Genomic DNA, 26,305 nt, shown 5'->3' with positions numbered 1-26,305 from the left:
CGGCGGAGGGCGGGGCGGGCGGGCGGCTGGGTCCTGAGGGGACGCGCAGGAGGGGGCGACGCTCCCCGCGTCTCTGGCGCGGACGGGAGCGGTGAGGCGTGGGCGGGCGTCTCCCCCGGCAGCCCCGCGCCCGAGCCTTGGGCCCGGCGGCCGTTGAGGCGCGGCCCGGTGCGGGGGGCCCGCTCTGCCGGCGCGCTGCTTGTCCCGCCGCCCGCCGAGGCGGGTCTCGGCGCCGGGGGCGGGCTCTCGCCGGCTTGGAGTAGGCCGCGTTCTGTGGCGGGACGTGGCTGGAGGATTTGGATTCCTGCGGCAATAAAAGCGTTTGTAACCACAGAGGGACTCTGAGCGTTTATATTCCACTGATAACGTGGAGAAACAACTAAAAGCGTTTGCTGCCTGAGCCCCTCGGAGCGTGTTACTCAGTATTAATTAAAATCAAAGCTCTCTGCTGTCACCCGGTGAGTTGGTCAAGTGTCGCTGCCGTCCTAAACTTGTGCAGGAGTGAAGGACCTGCGTTTTGTGTTGTCTGGTATTTCCTAAACTGTGCCTTGCAGAAGCAGACAGGTGGAGGTTACGAAGTTTGAGATGCTGGCGGCTCGGTTAGCACTGCCTGGGTGGAGGGTGCGAAGGCACTGTTCAATAACTGAAAAGCTTCCCCTTGCAAGGGAATTGCTAACCGCCTTTCGCTGCTGGGAGCAGCTCCGTTGCGAGAAAGCAAGTGGGAGGCTTGCAGCTGGCGACTGCTGACGGGTTGCCGTGGTCCGGCCGCGGAGGAACTGAACCTCTGTTAACTTGCGCGGAGAAAGATGAGTGAAGGCAGATTGCGCTCTGAAAAGCTGAGAAACTGCCTGACCTCGTGCGTAGCACAGGCTACGATCGTGTCTTTGTGCCACTATGCTAAACCCAGGGGGGCGCTTGAGGAAATGGTAGGCTGTGTCTTGCTCTAGCTTTTGTGGCAGTTTCGGACTGGAGCTGCTAAGAACCACCTCATGGGGTTTGTGTTCTGACCTGTTTTTTCCCTGACTGTCAGAGTGCTAAAGCAGTGGGCCTTGGCTGCTTGGCTTGTTATGCAGGCTGTGTCAGTCTCACACTTCTCCAGGAAGCTGAATTGGTCTCACGCTTTCAAATACAAATTTCAGCATTGGTGTCGAGGACTGTCTCATGGGATCAGATATCCCATGATATCCTCCTAGGGAAGCTGAGGAAATGTGGGCTGGATGAGTGGTCGATGAGGTGGATTGAGAACTGGCTGAATGGCAGAACTCAGAGGGTTGTCATCAGCGGCTCCGAGTCTAGTTGGAGGCTGGTAACTAGTGGTGTCCCCCAGGGGTCAGTACTGGGCCCAGCCTTGTTCAACTTCATCAACGACCTGGATGAAGAGTTAGAATGTACCCTCAGCAAGTTTGCTGATGACACCAAACTGGGAGGTGTGGTAGATACACCAGAAGGCTGTGCTGCCATTCAGCGTGACCTGGATAGGCTGGAAAGCTGGGCAGAGAGGAACCTGATGAGGTTCAACAAAGCCAAATGCAGGGTCCTGCACCTGGGGAGGAACAACCTCATGCACCAGTACAGGCTTGGGGTGGACCTGCTGGAGAGCAGCTCTGCGGAGAGGGACCTGGGCGTCCTAGTGGGCGACAGGTTAACCATGAGCCAGCAGTGTGCCCTGGCTGCCAAGAAAGCCAATGGGATCCTGGGGTGCATCAAGAAGAGTGTGGCCAGCAGGACGAGGGAGGTTCTCCTTCCCCTCCACACTGCCCTAGTGAGGCCTCATCTAGAGTACTGTGTCCAGTTCTGGGCTCCCCAGTTCAAGAAAGATGAAGAGCTACTGGAGAGAGTCCAGTGGAGGGCTACGAGGATGATGAGGGGACTGGAGCATCTCCCCTACGAGGAGAGGTTGAGGGAACTGGGCTTGTTCAGCCTGAAGAAGAGAAGGCTGCGAGGGGACCTAATAAATGCTTATAAATATCTGAAGGGTGGGTGTCAGGAGGATGGGGCCAAACTCTTTTCAGTGGTGCCCAGTGACAGGACAAGGGGCAATGGGCACAAACTGAGGCACAGGAAGTTCCGTCTGAACATGAGGAAGAACTTCTTCCCTCTGAGGGTGACGGAGCACTGGAACAGGCTGCCCAGGGAGGTTGTGGAGTCTCCTTCTCTGGAGATATTCAAGACCCGCCTGGACAAGGTCCTGTGCAGCCTGCTGTAGGTGACCCTGCTTCGGCAGGAGGGTTGGACTAGATGACCCACAGAGGTCCCTTCCAACCCCTACCATTCTGTGATTCTGTGACTGTAGGAGTCCAGCCATGGCCATGCTTTCATTGCCTCCTTTCATACAAAAAAAGTCCTTTGGAAATAGCATTTGCTCTCTTGACTTTTCATTTAGTGGAGGTGTGAATATAAATGAACGGGAATATCTGTGCAATGATTTTTACTAAGGAGTAAGCTGCTGCCTGTGAGAGCTGCTTCTCTTGTTGTTGCAAATGTTACTGAATCCCACCGAGAGGAAACGAACCTGGTGCAGTGTTAGCAGCAAAAGAAATTTTACCTTGTTTACAAAGCTTTGAACTATGCATGTAACACGAAGTCTTTTTTGTCTACGTTTACCCTTGCAAGATCCCCACCACTGGTTTAGATTTTAGATGTTTTGAGTCTGTGGTGGGTTTTTTTTTTGTTTGAGTTTGTTAAATATAAACTTCATGTACCTTAAAGTTGCATAGTCTCTGTTTAGACCTCTGTGAGGTCTGAAGGGAGCGAAATTATTTAGTTGAAATGGAAGAGGAGTTTTGGTCTTGTGTTTGGCACTGCAGGACTCCCAGTGCTGGAACAGTTGTTGCTGCAGCATGCCTCTGTGGAAGCAGGTGGCACTCATGGACGAACGCGGGACAGAGAAGTTGCAGATTTTAGATTTTTCTGCTAGAATTAGCTGCTTCCGTATCGATGTCTTTGAAATGGTGGACTTAGAGGTGCCACTTGCTCCAAGTTCTCCCTGGCTGTAGCTTCAGTAAGTATTACTGATGTTTCTGTGGAACAGTTCCACTGTTTTCCAACTGGAGACCAAAGTGAATGACTCCATCTGAAAACTGCCAAAATGGCTTGTGTGGAGGCTGAGTTTCGGATCTATGACCAGCGCTAAGGTCGCTTGAATTTCACTGGCCTGCTTTGACAAGTCACGTTGGTTTTTATTGTGTATGGCAATCCCACAGTTACTACTTAAATGAGTCTGCACACAGGGAAAGAAAGAATCAGGCAGCATCTTTATAGTAATGCTTTGTCCTCTTTCCTTGTAGGATAACCATGTCCATGAAAAGCTGGTATCTCTTAGTTTGCTTCAGAAAGACTTTGTGCCTTTTCTGCTAAATTTTTTAAGGGAGCAGACCAGCCAGATCCTGACTAATGGACCCTCTACTCCTGCTAAAACCCCTAATTCCAAGGCCCATGGGAGCCAGAGGGCGGGATCAGAAAGGAGGACAGGCCACGCAACCAGCAGCCGAGTGCAGCTCTTCTCCCAAAGGACTTCGGTGGCCACCTGCACCACAGATACCACCAGCTTTTCCCCTGCTGTGGCATCCAGCGGCTCCTCTTCCCTTTCTGGATCAAACCTGTCTAGCCCTTGCGGTGACTTCCCTAGCGCGGTCTCCAGTAGCAGCCCAAGCTTTGGGTACAGCCCTGTGCTTAACCACGGTGAGAAGCGGTCATCTCAGAAGGTCAGCTTGGGGAGCTTCCTTACAGCCACACCTGAAGCCCTGCCAGCGAGACGAGGCCGAAGGAAAGGAAACAGCTCAGTCAGTGCCTCCGGCCGGCAGGTAGCTCGGGACCTGGGGCATTCCCTTGCTGAAGAGGAAGATGGAAAGAATGACGGTGTATCGTGGAGTGGAGGGAGAAGGAAGCGGAGTGAAGTGCCTCTTGTTTCTGCCAGATCCCCACCCAGCCAGCTAAATCTTAACAACCTGGAGGAGTTTCCGCCCATGGGTGCTGCCCCTGGCTGGACAAAGTAAGAGCAAGTCTGCCTCACTGTCTCATTCGGATTGTGCTGCCAGTTACTGTTCCTTGGCTAGCTCATCCTGTTGTGCGTGTCCAGATGCAGAAGATGCGGTAATAAACGATACCTGGGGGCTGGCTACGGGGCTTCTTGGTCAGAACTTTGTTACGGTTGCCATGTAGGGGAATATTGCTTCAACGGGTAGTCAGGTTTCCATACTGTGAACTTGCACAAGGCGCATCTTTAGCCTCTCACTTGTCATGCTGCCTGCAGCTTACCGGTGCGCAGACCGGCTGATACAAAGCTGAGCACATCTTTGTCCTTGCAGTTTCTAACAAGTCAGCATGATCTTGACTCTTCACATTTCTTATTTAATGCAATAGCAATTGCTAATGGAGAGCAGTCCTGGACGGCTCTTCAGCTTTGCCGATGCTAGCAGAAAAGCTTTCGGATTGGACTTCTGTGGCTTCTGGTAACAGATGTTAGCGTGCAGCTTCATTTGTGCCATGTGGTCACGGACAAAATAGCTAGCTGACGCCTGTGTTCTCTTTGGTCTGCAGCAAGCCCTGCTCTCCCTGGCTTAGCTTCTAGGCAGCTGTTTGTGTTGTGGTTGCCTCAGTTATTTTCTCTTTGACATTTTACTATTTAAAATCCTCATTACCAGATAAAACGCTTTCATGTCAGCCTGTTTGCTCCATGTATCGGGCACTGGTCTCTGAAAGTGGGACTTTCTAGTTAGACTTGCAAAATTCCAGCTGAAAATTGATAGGTCTGTAGGTCTGTACAGCAGATCCAGATGCTGGGTCTAGATGATGCTCTAGATGATGCTTTGGCCAAGGGAGAGAAGGTGTTCCCAGCATAGATGGTAAGTCTCTCTTCCTCAATTGTACTATGCCCAGCTAGGAAGGAGTGAGGAAAGAGGTCATGGAGTGTTTGGAAGCCAACGCTATAGCGATTTTGAGAACACCGTAGCAATTAATATGTAGCAGCTAGCATTTCCTTGAGAGGTGTAATGTTCTATGTTCCTGTATCTCATTTCCAGTATGTCTCTTACTGCATTATGGAGTTACTTATTGCATTACTGCACTCTAGGTAGTTTATGCAGGAAGGGTAGGCTTTCCTAAACATAAAGGGCCAGTGGTAACTTGGGAGCCTGGACTCTTACTGATAGACAATGGCAGCTTGATTGTTTTGGGGGGTTTTTGGGGGGTGTTTTTTTGTTTGTTTCTCATGGTCATGTTAGAAACGGCCGGTGAAGTAGTTTCTTACTAAAGTGAGGCATATCCTGTCCTCTCAAATGAGAAATGTTCGGAAGAGTTGTGTGACGCTGTGTTACCTGTTTTGGGTCTTGATTCATAACTAATTTTGCAGCAAGGGTTAGCAGGCTGTTACTAGCAGTCTGTAGCTCCGTGACTTTTTGTTCAGTGACCAGAATAAAGTCAGCAACTATATGTACAGTTTAGAAAGTCAATATCCTGACCCCATATCCATTTTATTTTATCATTAGGTTCTCTTGGAAGAGTTGCATGCATATCTGTCTTGAGACCTAATTTTTTTGTTTTAGCTTGATTTCAGTGGAATCGCTTCTCACTTTTTCAGCAAAAGCAAACCATCAAGACGAATCAACCCAACGCCTGTAAGTGCTGAGCGTCCCCTCTCAAAACCAAAGATGTGCTTCACTTCGACACCTGTCAGCCAGTCTCCAGCTGCTCGATTTTCATCTGGGTCAAGCTCTGATGCCTTTACTACTGTCCAGGAAGGAAACCTTACATCTGCGATGAACAACAGTCTTCAAGAGGAGAGGGAGATGCTGAAGAAAGAACGGTACAGTCTGGGTGGTGATAGGCTTTTATTGGTTCTTCATTCTCTTGTCTTAAGGTGGTACCAATGTCAGAGTGGAAGTGACCAGAAGAATATCCAAAGCAGATATTCGTCACTTCAAACTATGATTTGCCTAAAACCAAGTGGATATCAAACTAGGGGATTAATGCAGGTAGCTCATTTGTCATTTAGAGGTGCGCTGAGCTGACTCTGGAGCAATGACCCTCACTTTGTTTTCGGAAGTTCAGTCAGTCCTCAGTGCTTTTGTAACATTGCCTCTTCATGGGCTTGCACGCGTGGCTATCTCCGGTGCAGCTTTCCTTATATTGCGCAGGTGAAGCGGGTGGGTTTGAGCGGGTGTAACTGGGCTGTGCTTGAAGATTGTGCCTGTGATGGAGCGCATAGTCTGCTTTGAAGAAAACAAGTTCATGATGTAAATACGGGGAAAGTGTTCATGATTTTGCAAGGTAGGCAGGCTGATGACTAACACCAGCTTACAGTCAGAGAAAACAGGACATGGGTAGCGTGAGATTCTGTTTTAAGAGTTACTACTGCAATTATGTATTGAAAATTATGTGTGCTGAGAGATGAGGTGAATTCTAGCTTCTAATTTTCTCTGCTGTTCAGTTACTGTGTGACTTTCATCCTTTGTAAAATGATATCATTGTTAGTCTGTGAGGATTGACACTTCAGAAAAAAAACAAAGCACAGTAGTAGAGAAACTATCATTTATAGTTGCTGACAGAACTGTTGCTATTCTCTGTAGATTTGGTTCATGGGGAAACTCCTCAGGACACCTGGGTGGAATTCTTTTCCTGCTAAGCCTTGCATTTCACTTCAGCGTGTCAAGAACTGGCTGAAACAGACCCAGCAGAATCTCACGAGTTACTGTTTGTACCAGACCTGTAACAGAACTGCTCAGGGTTCCATCCTGCCTGAAATGTCCCACTAATCTGTATAAAATAAAGTGGGTGAAATGGGAGTATGCAGGCTGGATCTTGCCTGTGAGATGGTCTCGTCTGACCTATTGTGCTTGAAATGGGCAGTGCTTGGTGCACAGAGCTGGGAGCTGCTGTTGTGCCCTCAGCAGTGGTGGGGAAGTGAGGTACAAAACTAATGCAGCCCCTAGCCAACTGGGTCACTTTGAGCAATGGCAAAACACGAAGGTCATGCTGAGGTAGATGTGAGGCAGAAGTGAAGCAAGGTCTAACTACGTTGTTGGAGTCTTACCTTGGTGGGTTTACAAAGTGCTTAATAAATAATTTTCTTCAGTCAGTTGGGTGCTTGTGTTCATTGCAAGGGAGAAGTTGCTAAATAACCTTTCTGCTCCCGTTTTGGGACTAATTTGTTCTTCATCACAGCAGTTCCCCTAGAAATAGGCCAATAGAAAAAATTATTTGCTGCACTTAAAAATGTTTCTGTCTTCCCCACAGCCTTTAAAGTGACTTTAAAAGATTTTACTTTTGAGACAATGTGGTAAGGGGTGGTGTGATATGCCAAGTGTGGATATTCCATTGGGATCTTTAACAGTCATTTGATACTGCTGTTACTACCTTTTTTTCCTGCTGCTCATCTGTCTTACATATGCCACTCTGCTGCTGCATTTTGGATAACCGCTGTAGGTATATTTTTTTACAGTATCTATGTATCTAACTGAGTGATTATTGTTCATTTAGAATCCAACAATTAAAGTAGCTTGCTCCTTCTGTTGTTTATTTGCCAGTATTTTCATCAGTTGTTGCATTGCCTTTCCACTTTATGGTATTGGATCTTCTCAGGGTGTCGTTAGCTTACAAATATATCTGAAGGTACGAATGTGGACCTTACCTTCATAGATTTTGTAAAGTGTCTAGCTGTCAGAAATTGCACATGCAGAAACTTTTTTTAGGACCTGATCTCTAACAGATTCCGTGTCCTTAATAAATACGAGTTCAGATGAGGAGCAATGACATAGGCTAGTTAGATAATTTGGTCAAAGTGCCACACTGTTTTAGCAGAGTTGGAATCTGAGTGTGATTGTTTTGTGTCTTTGGATTGTTAGCCCCAAGATCCTTTCTCATTAAGGGAAAGATGAGTTAAATTACTATCATGCTAAGAGCAGCTTTAGACAGTGTAAATGACATGGCTAGTTATTGCAGGGATTCCTTCATGCTAGACTGCAAGAAAAAGACCCCTTCAGGCCGCATGGCTGCTGTGTATCATCTTCAGTCACATTGTATGTTGCTGCTTTTGAATTTCAGATGCAAACTGCTGCACCAGGCGTCTTCTCCTGCAGGGATATCTCTTGATCCTGGCACTCCTACTAAGCCTAGCTACACTCGCAGTGCCAGCCTTCCTGCTGAAAGCCAACTGGTGACCTGTGCAAGTCCTACTAAGGTTTCCTGCAAGAAACAGTTGGAGTGTCTGGCACAGCTCTATTCGTCATGTATAGCAGGTGAATCATAGAATCATAGAGTCATAGGTTGGAAAAGACCTCTAAGATCAAGTCCAATCATCCACCCAACACCACCATGCCTACTAAACCATATCCCGAAGTGCCACATCTAAACGTTTTTTGAACACCTCCAGGGATGGTGACTCAACCGCCTCCCTGGGCAGCCTGTTCCGATGTCTGACCACTCTTTCAGTAAAGACATTTTTCCTAGTGTCCAATATAAATCTCCCCTGATGCAACTTGAGGCCATTGCCTTGTCCTGTCGCCAGTTAGTTGGGAGAGGAGACCAACACCTGCCTCACTACAGTGTCCTTTCAGGTAGCTGTAGAGAGCAGTAAGGTCCCCCCTCAGCCTCCTCTTCTTCAGACTAAACAGCCCCAGTTCCTTCGGTCGCTTCTTGTAAGACTTGTTCTCTAGACCCCTTACCATCTTCCCTGCCCTTCTCTGGACACAGCTCCAGCAATTCAAAGTCTTTCTTGTAGTGAGGAGCCCAGAACTGAACACAGTACTGGAGATGCAGCCTCACCAGTGCCGAGTACAGGGGCACGATGTCCTCCCTACTCCTGCTGGCCACACTATTCCTGATACAAGCCAGGATGCCGCTAGCCACCTTGGCACACTGCTGGCTCATGTTCAGCCGGCTGTCGACCAACATCCCCAGGTCCTTTTCTGCTGGGCAGCTTTCCAGCCACTCTTCTCCAAGCCTGTAGCGTTGCATGGGGTTGTTGTGACTGAAGTGCAGGACCCAGCATTTGGCCTTGCTGAACCTCATACAGTTGGCCTCGGCCGATTGATCCAGCCTGTCCAGATTCCTCTGCAGAGCCTTCTTACCCTCCAGCAGATCGACACTCCTGCCCAATTTGGTGTCATCTGCAAACTTACTGAGGGAGCACTCAAGACCCAGAAGATGTGAGACTGACCTTTTTCTGAGCATTGAGCTTGTGTGTTTGTTGTGAGGGGGAGGTAGGCAAGAAGTGAAAGTTGTGGGATAGTTACAATGTACAAACAAATAACATCTGCAAAAATAAACTAGACAACACAATTATTAAAATAAATGGGTACCAGGTAAAAGTTTAGGGAAGGAGATGAACCTGATGCAGTACTCTTAGCTGCAGTAGGCTGAAGTTGTTTGGTTGTATCTGAAACCAGACTCTTCCCGAAAGCATCTTTCCTGTAATTCCCATATTGATTTACACTGTGGCTGTGTGGGGAGGGAGTTTTTTGCGGACTGTGCCATAGAAGAGTTATCTGTCTTTTTACCTTCGTTTATTAAAGCAAGTCAATATTGAATATCCACCTTTAGTATCGCACTTCCTCTCTTCCAGAAAACCTGGTACCAAATATTTTTCTGGAGCTCTTTTTTGTTCTGCAGCTGTTGACATCTAAAGGCACTTCTGCTGCAGAGGATGGGGATAGTGACCTTGAAGTCAATGAAGGAAGTAAAGGTAAGCAATAGTATCGAGTGGAAAGAATGTTATTTCCACAGAATGATAATGTGATACAGAATAGTTGCCTTTAGCTTGGACAGTTAGTCTTAAATTCCATAAAACCACCTTATTACCACTGTGGGACTCACTGGAGATGATGACAAACATGATGGATGTATGGGAAGTGCTTCTACGATGCGACAGAGTGGGGTTGCTAGATACTGTTAGAATCTAGTTTTCCACTGTTGCGTGAGATTTGCTGTAGCTACTTGCTAACACTGACTTTCAGAGAGAAGGACGGATATGCTAAAGTCTGCTCCATTGGTCCTTGCAATTCAAAAGTGCTGTTGATCCACTGTATGTTTCTTAAATTTAAGGTTGGGTTACAAGTGCGCAGGACCCATCCATATAGATACGTAATTGTTGCATTTGTTCTTTGGCAAATTCAGACTTAAGCTTGAATCAGTTAGTACTTTGATAAGGTTATAAAAACAAAAAAATGGTTTTAAGATGAGACAAACCTCCTCCCGCTCCCAAATGCTCCTGTTTGATTGACCTTTGTTTTGCCACTCACCGATTCTTAGGGCTGAGATTAGGAACATGAAGTCTCCAGTTCAGGGAAAAACAGCTGATGGCTGGTTGCAGTTGGTCTAGTTTTTGCCCTGGATCTGCTTACTGTTGGCTGGAACGTTGAGAAGGAATCTTTTCTTTCCCATACAGCATTGACCAATTCAGTTGCTTTTAGTATAGGAAGGATAGGGATGGGAGTTTTTGTCTATTCCGGTGTCAGGGAATGGGAAATTCTGGAAACTGGATACTGGTCTGGAAGACTGGTTTTGGATATGGCAGTTCCTGCTTTCCTTGAGAGCTAAGTGTTGGTCTTTTAGTTTATAAATGGTGATAAGTGCTGTTGTCTCATTTTTCTTTTTTTCCCTTAGATGCATCAGGGAGACAGCATTTCCGAAGTGTGCACAATTGTGTTTATTTTGCTGTTCAAGTCTTGGATTATCAGTATGAGTGAGTTGAATATTTTTTTTTTTTCCTCTGCTAGTGTCTGCACATGTGTGTGAGATGAAGCAAGTGTGCTTGGATTTTACAGCTTTACTACTTACAGGCATGGAGTTGTTAATTTTCCCTCAAAATATACAACTTGGCCTGGATTTGGATGTCTGTGAGTGTTCCTTGCACTGATCTGTCTACTGAACTTCAGTATGATTATGCAAGAATGGGAAAGTCATGAGATGAGAGCAATACAAAATAGCCCTACAGATACCAGTAGGGTTTGATGCTGGGTGCCTGGGGCTTAGAACTTTTTGCTTGGTAGCCTCATAAAAAATGAGCATAAGCATTTCTTTAGGTCTGACCATGTGTTGTTTATGTCTGTCTGTCTATGGGTTTTATCCATGTTGTCTTGGCAGAATTATTTCCTATTTAGAAAAGGGGACGCTGAAGCTCTTGGCTGAAAACGAACGGATTGCATCTTTTTCTCCCACCTTGCACGAGAGGCTAAGGCAGGCTTATGAAAGCAGCACAGCCAAGGTAAAAATTGGCAGACCTCAGCTGATGTTGCTTCATACCTTTGTGTTGTTGCTGTGTTATTTGCGATGGCTTTGATGTTAAATCTCATTCCTTCTGAGTATCTTGTCATGTTGTCTTTGGCAAGTGTCCAAAAGGTACATTTTTTTCTTGTCAGAAGGTGAATGAATTTCTAGGTTCTGTGTTTGTTAGCTGTGAGTCACTGCTGGCTAGCCTTATATTGTGCTCCAGGCCTTGACCTCAGCCAGCGACTTTGACAGGGTCATTGTGCTTTTGAGATTCTCATCCAATAAACGTGGATCCCAGAAGAATAATCAGTTGGATGCAATATCAGAATGTGGTTTGGAAGCAGTGGATTTGTTTCATAGCTACAGACTCTTTTCAGGCAAATGAAGCTTCAGAGAAAACAATGCGGCCTATCAAAACTTGTTTCCTGATCTAATCATCTGAGTTAGGGAACTAAGGCTGGATGGTAGGAATGCCTGCCTTCCCGTATTTTGCATCTTGTTTCATCCGTCTTTTAAAAATGGGAATTGCTCTTGGCAAAGAAAGTACAGTGTACTTCCTGAGACTAGGGCATGTCAATAGCTGACATTTGTAGTTAAAGCTGTGAATAAAGGTCCCTGGTTACTTGAAGATGCAGGTTTTTCGAATAGGAGCTAGAAGAATAATACAGGAATTGCCAGCCACTGCCCTGCGTTCTATGGAGCCCTGTATTGAAGGTGCACTGCGGCTGTTTGCAGACCGTTCTTGCCACACTGTATCAATACTGGTTGCAATCTGTTCTGCAGAGATTTCTTAGAGAGACAAGATGCTTCCACTCAGAATGTTGAATGATTATGCCTCTGTAGTGTAATGTAAACACCATCAGTTGTACAACCTACTGGCAGTTAGCAATTGGGAAATGGCCAGTGTCTGAACAACTCAAACTAGTGATACTTGGCTTCTTCATCATGTCTTTTGTCTGCTTTTTCTAGGTCTCAGATTATTGGATAAATTAGAGATTTATATTGGCCTAATGACTGCCTTTATATTTTTAACAGGTGTCTCTCCTGCTGCCATGCTCGGTACAATCTGTTTCTTTCCAGCCAGAAACTGACAATCGCTCTAACTTTCCCAGTGACAGAGCATTTCACATATTTAAGAAACAAAGGCAAGTTCTTCTACTGTTACTGTGTAGCTCACTGGGTATAATCTTTCATGACTGTGCACAAAGGATATTAAGAATGTCTCCTGTATGCTATGTGCTGTAGAAACATCTTGAGATTTTCACTCTAATGAGAAAAAAAAAAGAAAAAAGTCTTTGTCCATGTGGACTGCAGGAGTTAAATGCTTAATGTCTTTAGAGAAGAACAGCCTAATTCTTTGAGTTATTGAGACTTCTGGTAAATGCCAGTACAGTGTGTCACCCTACTGGATTGCTTCTGCATATAAATCTGGTATATTCTTCCTACCACCTCGCTCCATGCTTGCAGCAACAGGATGAGGGGAGAATGGCAAGTTGTCTTGGTCCTTTTTTCTCTCCTCATAGGTATGATTTCATGTGGCTTATTCTGTCCTGCCTCTCAGTCTGGTAATGGGTGTTTTGGTCATTCCATCAGAGCTTGGGCATAACAAGCTTAAGCACTTGCTGTCAAAGACATGGAAAATGGAAACTCATTGAAGTACTGCTAACATTAACGAGTTTTGCAAAGGTATCTGAATGCTTAGAGGCTTGAGTTACTTAATCTGAGTTAGATTCTTGCTGGGGAACTTAGGAGCAATGGAATATTCAGTTGTTGTTACTTCAGATTTTGAAGAGTAGGAATTCATACCCTTAAATATCTTGATTCACAGGGATATCTTTTATGAACTGCTGCGTGAATGGGAGGATAACCATGAAAAAACTGGCTGGGACTTTGAAAGAGTTCTGGGCAACAAAATCAGGTAGGAGTCTTATGCAACTTCAGCTAGTTCATTTATGTAGCTGAATTGCTGGTGCAGCATACTAGACTTGGCACCCTGAGTTCCATGTTCTTCCTACTAGTCTTCTGCACTGATCTGCAGGGAGCTCTGCTTCTTGAAAGATGCTGTCCGTGTAAACTGGCTTCTATATTTAAAAGTATCAACAGTTATCTTAAAGAAACAAGCTCTAAGTGGCAAGGGTCTCGTTTGATCAGTCTTGGTGTAGCGCATTCTCTGTTCATAAGCACAGAAAGAGCCATTCTCGCAGCCTTCTACACTTCTAGTGTACTGGCTCTGAAAACTAGACAACTGTGGCTCTTTCTATGGAAAGCAAAGTGTTTTATTCATTTATTTCTTTATCAAAATAGAGTATATATAAAGAAACTATTACGGTTTTGAAAGCAATTGCTTTGTGGGTTTGTGTGTTGATCTTAACCACTAGCCTATTCAAGTTACACGTATGAAGGTGATTTTTCACCACAGGAGGAAAACAAAGCTGAGATTTAAACTGAGAAATTTTCCTTCTCTTTGGGCATCAGAAGTACAGCTATTTCTGTTTTCTTACTTGCATATGTGGAAACTCTCAACTCACTACCTTACACAGGGGAGAGTCAGAGCTGAATGAGTTAATTTTCTTCCTAAATAACAGAATTATTGCAGGAGAAGAAGAGAGTCTTTTTATCTCTAAAGCTGTGTTTGCTCTGCAGGTGGTCAGGGAGATTTTTGTTTCCATGGTCAGCAGGTGGGGCTCTGTGGTTGGGAAACCAGGTTATAAAGAAGTTGCTTTTTGCAGTGGTCTTTAGAGATCACTTTCTTAAAAGCAGTTACAGAATCACAGAATCACAGAATGTTCGGGGTTGGAAGGGACCTCTGTGGGTCATCTAGTCCAACCCTCCTGCCAAAGCAGGGTCACCTACAGTAGGTTGCAGAGGACCTTGTCCAGGCAGGTCTTTAATATCTCCAGATATGTTTTATGCTTTCAGTGTAGTTTGAAGTAAAAACAGTTTTTTGTACCACAGAGATCAGTCAGCGTTTTGTGATGTTTTCCTTTACAGGGCCATGATGGCTCACCTGTCTGCAACCTGCAACCACAGCCATTTTGCCAGGCTCTTTCAGAAACAGCTTATCCAGGTAAATGACTTGTTTCTTTTTCATGAAGATATACATCAAAGCTGATCTGATCCTTCCTCAGCCTGAGAAAACAAACAATGTCTTGCAAGTTTCTTTTGAGATTTTCCTATTGAAACTTTTTTGGGACAGCTAAGTCTTCAGGATGGGGGATTTTCCTTCCTTTTTCAGAAATACAAATCATCAGTGATAAATTACTGATGAACTCTCTGTAAATCAGCGATAAGACACGCACTGAGCACATCATGAGCTGCAAGAGTTCATTCTTCATGGTTATTTACTTGAACCTTCTAATTTTAGAGCAGTTATAATTTATAGAAATTTTAAGGATGTGTTTTGACATGTATCAAATGCAGAGGTTCCCAGTTATGTTCATCGGCAACAAGAGTGTGCTACCTGCAAAGAGTCTCTGGTTCTGTGTAACACGGACACAGCCTCTTTTTGATATATTGCTGTGGTAGTTTACAGGGATTTTTTGGCCAGTTTCAAGCATCATTTGACTTCACTGTAGCTGAAGGAATGGAGAAAGAAAAGATGCTTCTGATTGGAGTATAGATACTCACTGTATTCTCTATCAATGGGTGGCTCATTGGTGGGTTCCTTTTGGATAGCAAAAACAGACACAAACCTCGCCCCCTTGAGCATTAGCCCACGTGCATTGCCAGGAATTTTCGAGCTGTTAGAATGTTGAAAAGTCCTCTAGTGTCCGGTAGGAATTTGCATCAATGTCCTGTCTGATGTGTGTGTGTTCAGGGAGATTGTGGGAAACAGGTGAAATGGATTTTGTTGCACCAACAGAATTTAATTAGTCCTAGGTACTGTATTTCTTCTTTGTATCTGTGTCGTCTTAATGAAAACTGCAGGGTTTCACAAGGGTAACCAAAGATTTAAACTGGTAACTAGGAGTCTTCGATGAATCCCATGTGTCTGACCCAGAAAGTGATCTGCGGAATCATATGTGAAGTTATGATACTCATGCAGAGAAGAACCTAGACTAAAGATTTGTGTTGAGGACTGATAATTTAAAGGTTGGGAAGTGTAACAAGATGTTCCTCTGAGAGGGGAGATGCTCAGTTTTGAATAAATGGATCTAGTAATTGTTTGCTTGATATACATAGTTAAATGTTGCTTTTTAGTATGATCTCACTTGTTAAAACTATCTTGACTTTAATGTAAGAGTATGCTGTCATCTTTTCCCTTTACTCAGTATTGGATAGGTTACATGTGGAGTACTGTGTCCAGTTTTGGGCTCACCAGTGCAAGAAAGATACAGACTTACTAGAACAAGTCCAGTGCAGGGCTGCATAATGATTAAGGGACGGGAGCATTTTTGGTATGAGGAGAAGCTGAGAGAGCTGGGACTGTTCAGCCTGGAGGAGAGATGGGTGCAGATTATTTTAGCACTGTATACAAGTATCTGATGGGAAGGAATGAAGAAGAGGGAGCCAGATTCTTCTCACTAGTGTTCATTGACAGGCCATGAGGCAATGTGTGCAAATTGAGAAGAAGGAAATTTCATCTGAACGCAAGAAGACACTTCTTTACTTGTGAGGGTGGTCAAACACTGAAGCAGGTTGCCAAAAGGGGTTGTGAAGTTCCAGTCTGTGGAGACATTCAAAACCTAATTGGACACGGTCCTGGACAACCTGCTGTAGCTGACCATGATTGAGCAAGTGTATTGGATTAGGTGATCCAAGAGGTCTGTTCCAACCTAAACAGTTCTGCATTTCTATGATTCTTTGAGTCTGGAGTAGTATATATGTGTTTGGGGGAGACAGGCATTAATATTTTGATTTTATTTCACTCTGTGGAAACTCCAGGAAAATATGGTGTGGGAATGCATAGTGCAGTATCCTTGCAGACTGGGCTGAAGATCCTACTGGGTGGTTTATGAAGACCGTATAAGTGGTAGGTGTTCTCTCCACACATCCAGATGTAGTCTGCTAGGTGTGCCTGAGTTAGATGTATAGGATCGGAATTCCATCTCTCAAGATCTCTCTAGGCTGTTTATGGCCAAGGTGGGTAGTATGTTTTGGAGTGAGGAAAAGAGATCATCTGTACGTGGGCCACCTGAAAAGGCTATGCTTGGATTACTCCTAAAACAAAATCTTGTGAGGAAGGGAGAGTACGTGGGGTGAGAGATGAAGTGAAATGATACCTTATTACAAATTTTCCACCTTACTAATCTTTCTGTCTCCTGAAGATGTGTAAAGGTCCTATTGGTGGTGGCACAAGCGGGGGAGACACCCCGGACCAGGATGTCCTTAATATGCTGGGTTCCGATAATTTGAGCCGTCTGAAGAGGCTGCAGGAAAGATTTGTTGTTCCTCAGAGCATCAGAGGACCTTGTCCACCCCCTTCTTTCCCAGGGTGCCAGCAGTTCTTCAGGGACTTCATCCTCAGCGCAGGAAGGTTAGCTGACCGTGGTTGCGGTTATCTTGGTGAAGTGTGTGGGTGAGTGGGGAACACCACCATGTTGCTCTTGCAGCAGGAAATTGTCCAGAGAGCTTGGGGCATGGTCTAACCTAGGCAAAGCATACCAGAAATGGTTTTAAGATACCTAATACCACACTTAGTGTTCTTGGCTAGCACATGTGGTGAATGTGTTAATAAGCAGGTTCTGTATGGAGCATAAAAGTGTTTGTGTCTGTGTGCTACCTTAGGCTAGACTATATGGTAATAATGCTTCTGCAAAATCATGATACCTTGTCATAGGCCATCAGCATTTCCCAGTGCCAAGGCATGCAGTGCTGCATAGCAAAGGCACTGGACTAGCCAAGTGTTTCTTCTGTGGTAGTGTATGAAACTAAGGAGTTAGAGGATGAAGCCAAGTTCGTGGTTTTGTTTAATGAGTTTTTCATAATCCACAGCATGGAGGAGTTGTGATCTATGGGATATTTGAATCTTAAGTTCAGTTACTTTACAGCTTCTTGCTTTGACAGATCCATATTGTTGTCTTTATGCTGGGACTTGCTAAATAATATCTGTTTGAAAAAGTACAAAGGAAGAGTGGAAAAGAAGGGGGTCAGCCAGTGCTAGTCTTATCCCTTGCTTGCTTGTCTTCAGTCTGTTACATTGCATGTCTGCTGGTGTTTGATACAATTCAAGAGACAAGCCTGAAATTTTGCAGTGTGTTAGATGAGGTTTTACTGCTGTTTTCAGCCCAGTCTGACTCATCATCTTTTGCTGAAGTTACCAGTTCAATCAGCACCTGGTGGACAGTCTGTGCCTGAAGATACTCGAGCTGGATGGCCTTACTCTGGTGGAGCATGAGCACAGTGATGGGGAAGCAGATATGGATGAACAGGTAACCTTGTTTTTTGCAAACATGTCTGGTGGGGATTTCTCTGAACTGTTCCCATACCTAAAGATTTACTAGCTTGATTGTGAGTTGCCTTGGAGCTCCTGCTGCTTTTTTTGCAGAAGAGCTTCTTAATTTGGTTTTGTCGTAACTCTGCAACTTGGTTACAGATGTCTGAGCCCCTTGCCATTTACTTGCATGCTTCAGGGTGCTTCATAGAACTGTGTCATAAGGGATGATAAACAATAGTTTGAAAAGTGAGAAACTCTTGCTAGGTTGTTAGTGACCTGTGTTAGATCAGTGAAATAACTGAGTCCAGCTGTTGCACTCAGTTGCAATAGCTCCTTGTTACTTTTCCATGTAGAAAGATGTTAGAGTGAATTTGTTTCCTCACTCATCTGTACCTATCTGTGGTGTCATAGCTTATAGTCCGTTAGCAAAGTAGCAGCCAAAGGTTCATGAAAACTTGCAGAGCAGTAATAGTATTAAAGGAGGTGATGTGACATCAGCTCTCTGGTCTCTCATTGACTCCAACGTTGTTAATATGAGGAGGTGACTGACCAACTGCTTGTTGTAGAAAGCTCTTGAATTAATTTCTTCTCACTATAAGTGAAGCACTGGAGGCAGACACAACTTAAAATGCTTGATAAATATGTATTTTGGAAACCTACCTTTATTAAAAACAGTGATGAAGCTATGTGGCCATTTTACAATAAGGGAGTGGAAGTTTACTGTAGGTAGTTGCTTTGCCAGTTTAGGGTAGCATTGCCCCAGCTTGCTTTTCTTCATTTCAGGATGAAAAGAAGCGTTTCACTGTGGTTCTGTTAAGCCTACGACTCCTTGGCAAGTTCCTGGGCTTTCTTGTTTTCTTGCCATATCGCACTGTGGAGCAACCAACTAGAGACTTGCAAGACTCTGCAGTAGTGTTAAGAAACCAAGTAAGAAACCAACCTCTTCTAAGAAATCTAACATGGACTTTTGCTTGACAGGCAGGTTTTCTAGTCCAAGGAGTGGATTATGAATAGTTACGCCCTTTCAAAGTGAGCCAGTGGTTCCTGGGATAACGTTACACTGTGCTGTGCCCCTACTGCGTGTTATGAGATTGGGAATAAAGGAAAGAAGAGTTTGTGTAAGCTAGAGAAGAGAGTACTCAGTCTTCTGTTATTTCTGTTAATCTGGGGCTGTCATACCAGAACTCTGACCTAGCTAAGAAGACTTGTATTTATAGTGTAAAATCCAGCTATAAGGAAAGTTTTTGTTAGGTTCACACCCATCTCCTAGCAGTGTGTCATACTGAATCGAAGGAGGCAAGGGGTTAGACCTTGACTCCACTTGTACTTAGTCAGGCTTACAGCCTTACTTTTGAAAGTCCTGATGTGACCTCTGGTTGATGTCATAGTGCGGTTTTTTGCCTCTGCTCATGTGCAAAGGAATGTTTTCATTAACCAGAAAGTCAGCTCTTACTTATACAGAAGATGAAATCTTAGAAAGAAAGGTCATGATGTAGATTAAATTTTTCATGAAGTATCAAAAAGTAACTTCAAGCTTCTGCTTTAACTTCTGTTGTCTATTAAGACCCTGCCTGTACTGGATGTATTGAAGCTGCTGAGACAGTCTATTCGGGATCAACGTTCTGTCCTCACTGTTCCTTGGATTGTGGAGTATCTTTCCCTTGTGGATCATATTGCTCCTTTCCTTGATTACTACAGGAAAGTATTTTGTCTCTTGTTGCAGGTATACAGGTAAGAGCCTGGGAAAGGATATTTAAGAACTTTGCTTGGGTTTGCTTGCCTATTTGGGGTGCCTGGTGTTTGAGAATGCATGCTGGCCCTAATTTGAGATTATTATAAAAAACTTTTTTTTTTGTGCAAATCATGAACACTGCTTATCTTACATAAGGCTGCAAAGGGAGCATATCTGAAACTCAGAGATTAATATTTGATTTTAAATATGTGGTTTTTCATTAAGTAAACAAAATTCTTTAAATCCTCACTCATTCTATATCTGCAGCTGTGAATTTTAAACATTGAATTCAAACCTTAAACCTGTAGGGTCTCCCATGCCTAAATAATGCTCCAGTTTTGTTTCTTATGTACATGAAGAAAACTTGAAGCACATTCTAAAGAGTTACTTAACACTGGCTTTTCCAGTGCAAACTTGAAACAGCATGTTATTCAATTGTGTTCGTACAAAAACAGAGCTTGCTCTCCACTCTTTAGACAGACAAGTAGGGAATGTGTACATGGGGACAAGTAGTATAATTAGAAAGTGAGTGGTTTTGAATTTTTTTTTCCTTAGTGAAAATTAAGCTACTGAAATCTAACACTCTCTCTTGCTGCTTTCGCTGCATGGCAGGTTAATGGTCCTTTCTGAAGATAAGGAGATAAGTTTCCTGAACAAGCTGCTGATCCTTGCAGTCCTGGGTTGGCTTTTTCAGGTAGAGTCTCCTGTGCGCACACAGCTCTTCCCTGAAGAAAAAGCAGGGCACACAACTCAGTAGAAAATAGTACTGAAATGAGTTAAAACACTGCAATACAATAGATTGTTGTTTTGTTGGGATTTTTTACACTGGTGTGGGGTTTAAAAAATTCTCTATATTCTGATGGATATTCATTTTCCTTTAGTGGAGTTGTGTGAAACAGCATTTTTTTTTCCCAATAGGAATTCTAATTGCTGCTGAAACACATTCCGTATTTATAAATCTGCATCCTTGTAAACAAATTGGCAGCTGGCTCCTATTAGAACTGGAAGCACTTGTCACAAAGATGAAGTGCTAGCTGGCAGCCTTCAATTACTGGGGAATTTTTTGCCTGATAAAGGGATGGTGTGTGATGAACTTTTAAAATCCTTTTGTGCCTTCAGTTGGAAGCAAGGTAACTGGTTAGCAGAAACCTGTTGGAAAGGTGAAAGATGCTGTATGAGGAGGGTAAGGAAGGTGGCTTATGTTGTAGTGATCAAGCTAAATCTTTAATCTTATGGAAAGGTTTTCCTTAGGGCAGAGAGCATCCTTGGTGCTAGTTTTTTGGTGGGTGGGACATCGGTGAGATTTTACCGTCCTCTTTATCAGAAGTGGTGTAAGTTACTGACTGCTGTTTGGGTTGTAACTACTGGGGTTTGTGTTTCAGGTTCCATCAGTACCTGAAGAGTTGTTTTTCACCACTGATGTCAGGCAGGAGGGATGGGTGATGGATACTGTGACATCTGCTCAGGCTTTGGTGAGTTAGTGCAGCAGCATGTCCTCTGAGTCTGTGGATGAGGGTGGACCTGCCTCAGGAGTTTAAGATTTCGTGGGGACCTTGGCTTCCGTACAGCTGCATTGAGCATATGTAGCCCAATGGATCTGATGTCGTGGTTTGTCCAAGTGCCTCCGTTCTGTTGCATCCTGGATTGTAAACTCTGTGTGTTACAGCTCTGGGGCTTGTGTCAGGCAGGAGCCATCTCACCTGCTGCAGTGGCTTGCAGATTTAGGTGCAAAGCTATGCTGGAGGATCAGGTGCTGTTTTCCTGCTCACTGATTATTGCAGTAGAAGGTGAGCTCATAGAACTATAGCTCTCCCCAGAAAGAAATAATAGTAATGGTGAACTCAACAGAAAGAGTAAGATGGGACTATAAGAGCAAGGTTGCTGTCTTTGGAGTCACCTGTTTTCCAGATGCATAATAAAGAGTAATTAAACTGAAAATAGTATGAGCAAGCAGAAAAGGAGGTGAGTTTATGGCACGTGTGATGTTTCAGATAACTCCCAGACATGCCAGAGAATACTGAGTATTCCTTGAAAAATGAGAAACGTACCAAGTTTCTCAGTGGCCTTTCTCCAGTCCAAACTGGGATGCATTAGGAGGAGTGTGGCCAGCAGGACGAGGGAGGTTCTCCTTCCCCTCTACACTGCCCTAGTGAGGCCTCATCTGGAGTACTCTGTCCAGTTCTGGGCTCCCCACTCGAAGAAAGATGAGGAGCTGCTGGAGAGTGTGCAGCGGAGGGCTACGAGGATGGTGAGGGGACTGGAGCATCTCTCCTATGAGGAGAGGCTGAGGGAGCTGGGCTTGTTTAGCCTGAAGAAGAGAAGGCTGAGAGGGGACTTAATATATGCTTACAAATGTCTGAAGGGTGGGTGTCAGGAGGATGGGGCCAAGCTCTTTTCAGTGGTGCCCAGTGACAGGACAAAGGGCAACGGGCGCAAACTGAAGCACAGGAAGTTCCGCCTGAACATGAGGAAGAACTTCTTCCCTCTGTGGGTGACGGAGCCCTGGAACAGGCTGTCCAGGGAGGTTGTGGAGTCTCCTTCTCTGGAGATATTCAAGACCCACCTGGACAAGGTCCTGTGCAGCCTGCTGTAGGTGACCCTGCTTTGGCAGGGACTAGATGATCCACAGAGGTCCCTTCCCACCCCTACCATTTTGTGATTCTGTGAAAATGAGGAGTGAGTTTGCTAAGATAAATGTGTGTCTGGTTCTAATTAGAAAGTTCTGTTTTGTACTGTCTCTTCAGTGGCAAGAGAAGATGCAGAGATCACCTGATTTGTTTTTGTTGTGTGTGTTTTCTTCTTTTTTTCCAAATGAGTGCAGTACACACTGCCTGTGTGGATGGGATCTGAAGTTGCTTTTCTTCCCATGCCTCTGGCTGCACTGTGTAATACTGGGGTGACATTACTCCACAGCAGCCGTGTTCCAGCGAGTCTGGGTGAAGATACCTGTGGAGGTGTAATGCACAGCAGATGTGCCTCATTTATTCTCCTCCATGGATAGGTTTCTCTGTTACAAGTAGCAGCTGTGGCAACAGTCCTGGTTCCCATCTGTAACCATCAGCTTTCAGCTGGGCTTTGGCAGTGATCAGAAGAAAAGGTTGAGCTGCGCTAACTGAATGTAGAGCAGTTCGTTGTGTGCTACAGGGCTGGACTGAACACTTGGGCTGCAAAGTTCATAATTTTACTGTGGATTTGGAATTCAGTTATTTTTATTGTTTTCCTGGAAAGGCAGTTCCAAAGCCTGCCTGTGACCATGCATATGGGATTTCTGACTTGCTGAAGACTGTCTCCTGCTGTGTCCTTTCAACATTTCCTTTTCTCACCAGGACTCTGTACCCTTGGTGGATCAGCAGTTACTTTATACCTGCTGCCCCTACCTTGGTGAGTATTTTATTCATATTTACTATATAAATAAAATATATTAGTATGTGTTTATTTTTATATTGTATTTGTATTTGTCCGTTGGTACTGTGAGTCCTTGGATCATCTTTCTTAACCCTCCTCACAGCTTCAGGTCTCAGTTGTGTATGAGTCAACCTTGCTAAAAAGCTGTATTGCAGAAGCTCATGCAGCTGTGAATAGTATCTGGTGAAGCTGGGGGAGGGAGGCTACACAGTCAGGATAGTTGATCTACAGAGCTTGAATAAAGAGGGACAGGGGAACTCATCCTTCACAAGCTGGAAGAAAGCATTATAAGGAGTAAGTGTATAACTTTTCTATCGTAGGCAGAGGTGTTTGTACTGTGAGGAATGTCTTGATCCTTGAGCGTATTTCTGCTGCCAGGCAGCGGGGAGAAATCCTTTTGTGCCCTGGTGCTTTATCAGGTGGTGGTTTGAGAGGTCTTTTTCCTGGGATCTGACTGCCATTAGTGAAATCCCTCTCTGTAGACAGTAGAGTCCCAGATAGTGGGATGGTGCTCTGCTTCTTGGGACTTGGCTGCTGGGAAAACCGTATGTTAAACCTGCATCACAAAAGCTTCTAGGGGTTGAACATGTCTTCAAGCTTTTCCCGTGGTGTTTTGTCCTGACCCTGTTGGAATTTTGTGTAACTCTGCCCTGTTGTCCTTGTAGACTGTACAGTTCCCCCTTGCCATGCTAAAAAGGGTTGCATAGAAATGACTGCTCACTGATCCTTCTGAACAAGTCCTGTGTGCCAGTTAAACGGGTGGAATGCTGCTCAGCTTTTTCTGAAACTTCAGCTTTCACAGAAGCTGAGACAATCTGCTCTGGAAACAGGACTGACAATGTGAAAGTCTCTCTCTTGAGTTTTGATTTGTTTCCCTTGATTATGGGGATAATGACTGCTTTTGCATATTTTTCGTTATAGGTGAGCTGCGGAAACTGCTTGCCTCTTTCGTGGCTGGTAGTGGAGCAAAAAATGGTGGCTTTGTAAGGAAGATCACTCCCACAGCTGCAGAGTCCTTGGTACCCAAGGCTTCTGTCACACAGCGGAAACTGCAGGTAGTGAAACTAGGGAGCCACAAGGGGAAGCAGGGCAGGAGAAATTGCTTCTGTGAGGGAAGGGTACACAGTGGTATCCTAATGGCAGAGAAAGAAAGGAGTGGGCCTGGGCAGCAGGGAACATTGTGTTTAACAGTTGGATATCCTTACTCCTCATTCCTCTGTTATGGTCATGTGCCTGGGATACCAGGTGGGTGTTGAAATCCAGGTAAATTCAGTAAACATTCTTGCAACTGGAACAACTAGCCTGTTTCTCTTCCTGCCTGTTCTTTAGCATACAATCTTGGTACGTTTCTCATACTCTGTTTTGGTTAGATTGCAGCCACGCTTTGCACCTAAAGAATGAACTGTGTAGGAGCCTACATGATTACCAGCCTGTAACTAAAAGGGAGGATCCTTTCTTTCCAAAAAGAAAGCCTGTATGGTGACTCACTACTCATAGGTGCTGTCAGAACTCTTCAATTCTTCCCTTTACTGGGCATTTGCTTTTGCAGCTTCATAAACTCTGATAATGAGCTTTGGGTTAAATGGTTAGAAGGAAATAGGGAGCAAATATTTTACAGGGGTATTGAATGCTACAGTAGCAGAAAATTCTAGTGTAGGCAAATTGCATGTGTTTTAGCACAATTCCAGATGATACTTCTGTGCATTCCTGTGTTGAGGCGAGGAGGATCTGGGTGGAGTGCTCTAATCAACTGTAGCCCTTTTCTCTTGAACAGGTAGAGTTGGAACAGGCCTTCTTCCACAACCAGCCTCCCTCCCTCCGGAGAACAGTTGAATTTGTGGCAGAGAGGGTGGGATCCAACTGTGTTAAGCACATCAAGTAAGTGCTGGTGGTGTGTTCTGCATCTTAAGAAGTAACTTTACACTACTGAGGCAAAGATTTGATCCATGAAAATTGGGGGTGGGGGGAGGAAGAAGAAAGCTTCCCTCGGATTATGTTCTATAGCAGAACACCAAGGCTGTATTAGGCTATGACAGTGGGGTCCAGCAACATCTGCTTGCCGTCATAGAGGGGAGTTTGTGAAGGGATGTAAAGAGAAGGGTTATATGACTGGGACACCTGGAATGTGAACATAATACATAATTTTGAGACTTTATATCCCTTTCAGAACGTTCTTGCTAATGATAGGAAAATCTCAGGTCAGAAGGTACCTCTGGAGGTCATCTGATCCAAACTCCTGCTCTAAGCAGGGCCAGCTTTCAAGTTAGGTCAGGTGGCTTGGCAGCTTTTCCAGTTGAGCTGTCAAAGTGTCTAAGGATGGGGGTTCAGCAGCCTCTTAATACCACATTCCAATGCTTTATTTTCCCAGGCTTTGTGAAAAATGTTTCCTTATATCCTCTCAGAACTTCCGTTGTTCCAGCATGTGCATGTTGCCTGTCAACCTTTAGCTGTACACTTCCTGGAAGTGTTGTTCTGTCTTCTCTATAACCCTTCCTTCTCCCTTCACCTTCTCTTCATCAGGCTAATTGAAGATGGCTCCCACAGTCTCCTTGTACGTCATGTGCTCCAGAATCCCAGCTATCTTAGGGATTTTTTATTTTTTTTTCTTGTCCTGCAATCACTCAGATTGTCCATGGCTTTCTTGTACTGGGTCCCAAAGCCTGGGCAGTGTACTCCAGACACAGCCTTACAGTGGCGAGGGAGGCAGTAACTTCCCTTGACTTGCTGGCTGCGCTGTTGCTAATGTCAGCCCAGTATAAGGTTGGCCTTTTTTGGACACTGCTAACTTGTTTAGCTTGTCTGCTGGGAACCCCAGATCCTTTCCTGCAGAGTTGCTCCCTAGCCAGTAGACCTCAGCCTGTACAGGTACATGGTCACCACCCTGTTGTCAGCTCATTTCTTTACCTTGTCACCGTCCTTCTAAATGGCAGCCCTGCCCTCCAGCATGTCACTCATCAGCTTGCTGAGAGTTGAAGACATTAAACTGCCAGCCCACAAGGAATGCTGGTTGTAGTGGGCTGCTGTTGCATCTTTGAGCTTCTGACCCCTGTCCATTGAGAGTATAAGGGTATTACTGCCAGAAAAGATACCTGTAACCGTGTATGTTTCTATTAAAATGTAAAGGCTTTTGCCTCCTGAGTCTTAGTACTGTTTTGATAACTTCATTGCTGCTTTCTTCCTTACAAAAAGAACAAGGAGATGGTGCAGTACTAAATGCAGTGTGATTAATTCTCTTTTTAGCAGAGTGGTTTATTGCATTTGTGCCTGAGAGAGATGGGTATGCTCCTAAACTGGGGGAAACAGCTGGTTACAGTTAGTGTGCACTGTTAGTTGTGTTGATTTCAGTCTGTCTGATTCTTCTTGTGTTTTTTTACAGAGCAACACTGGTAGCAGAGTTGGTTCAAAGGGCTGAAGTCATGTTGCAGGATAAGGTGAAGGAGGAGGATGCTAATCATGACAAGTTGCTTGAAGAGGTGTGCGCTCATCTGTATGAGGAAGGGGCCCAGGCACTCGTCAAAGGCGGAGAGTAAGGAGGAAAAGTTACTTAAACTTATGTCTTCACATCTCTTCTTATTGCAGAATCTATA

General features: G+C 44.7%; 1 protein-coding gene across 1 annotated transcript in view; it reads left to right on the top strand.

Annotated features, from left to right (window-relative positions):
* The window catches only part of CDAN1 (codanin 1), a 39,113-nt gene that overhangs the window by 559 nt on the left and 12,249 nt on the right, over positions 1–26,305 (top strand). Inside the window, exons 2-20 of the mRNA XM_075427417.1 lie at positions 3,288–3,991; positions 5,579–5,803; positions 8,041–8,234; positions 9,560–9,679; positions 10,600–10,678; positions 11,080–11,200; positions 12,241–12,350; positions 13,034–13,123; positions 14,197–14,272; positions 16,473–16,681; positions 17,462–17,576; positions 18,365–18,508; positions 19,146–19,312; positions 19,926–20,007; positions 20,696–20,785; positions 22,640–22,694; positions 23,640–23,773; positions 24,493–24,596; positions 26,095–26,244. Of these exons, the coding sequence (XP_075283532.1) occupies positions 3,288–3,991; positions 5,579–5,803; positions 8,041–8,234; positions 9,560–9,679; positions 10,600–10,678; positions 11,080–11,200; positions 12,241–12,350; positions 13,034–13,123; positions 14,197–14,272; positions 16,473–16,681; positions 17,462–17,576; positions 18,365–18,508; positions 19,146–19,312; positions 19,926–20,007; positions 20,696–20,785; positions 22,640–22,694; positions 23,640–23,773; positions 24,493–24,596; positions 26,095–26,244 (2,969 nt within the window). The remainder of the gene's footprint in view (positions 1–3,287; positions 3,992–5,578; positions 5,804–8,040; positions 8,235–9,559; positions 9,680–10,599; positions 10,679–11,079; positions 11,201–12,240; positions 12,351–13,033; positions 13,124–14,196; positions 14,273–16,472; positions 16,682–17,461; positions 17,577–18,364; positions 18,509–19,145; positions 19,313–19,925; positions 20,008–20,695; positions 20,786–22,639; positions 22,695–23,639; positions 23,774–24,492; positions 24,597–26,094; positions 26,245–26,305) is intronic.

This window comes from Opisthocomus hoazin, chromosome 7 (assembly GCF_030867145.1).
Source record: "Opisthocomus hoazin isolate bOpiHoa1 chromosome 7, bOpiHoa1.hap1, whole genome shotgun sequence".
Lineage (NCBI taxonomy): Eukaryota > Metazoa > Chordata > Aves > Opisthocomiformes > Opisthocomidae > Opisthocomus > Opisthocomus hoazin.
This window is presented reverse-complemented; position numbering and strand designations above follow the sequence as displayed.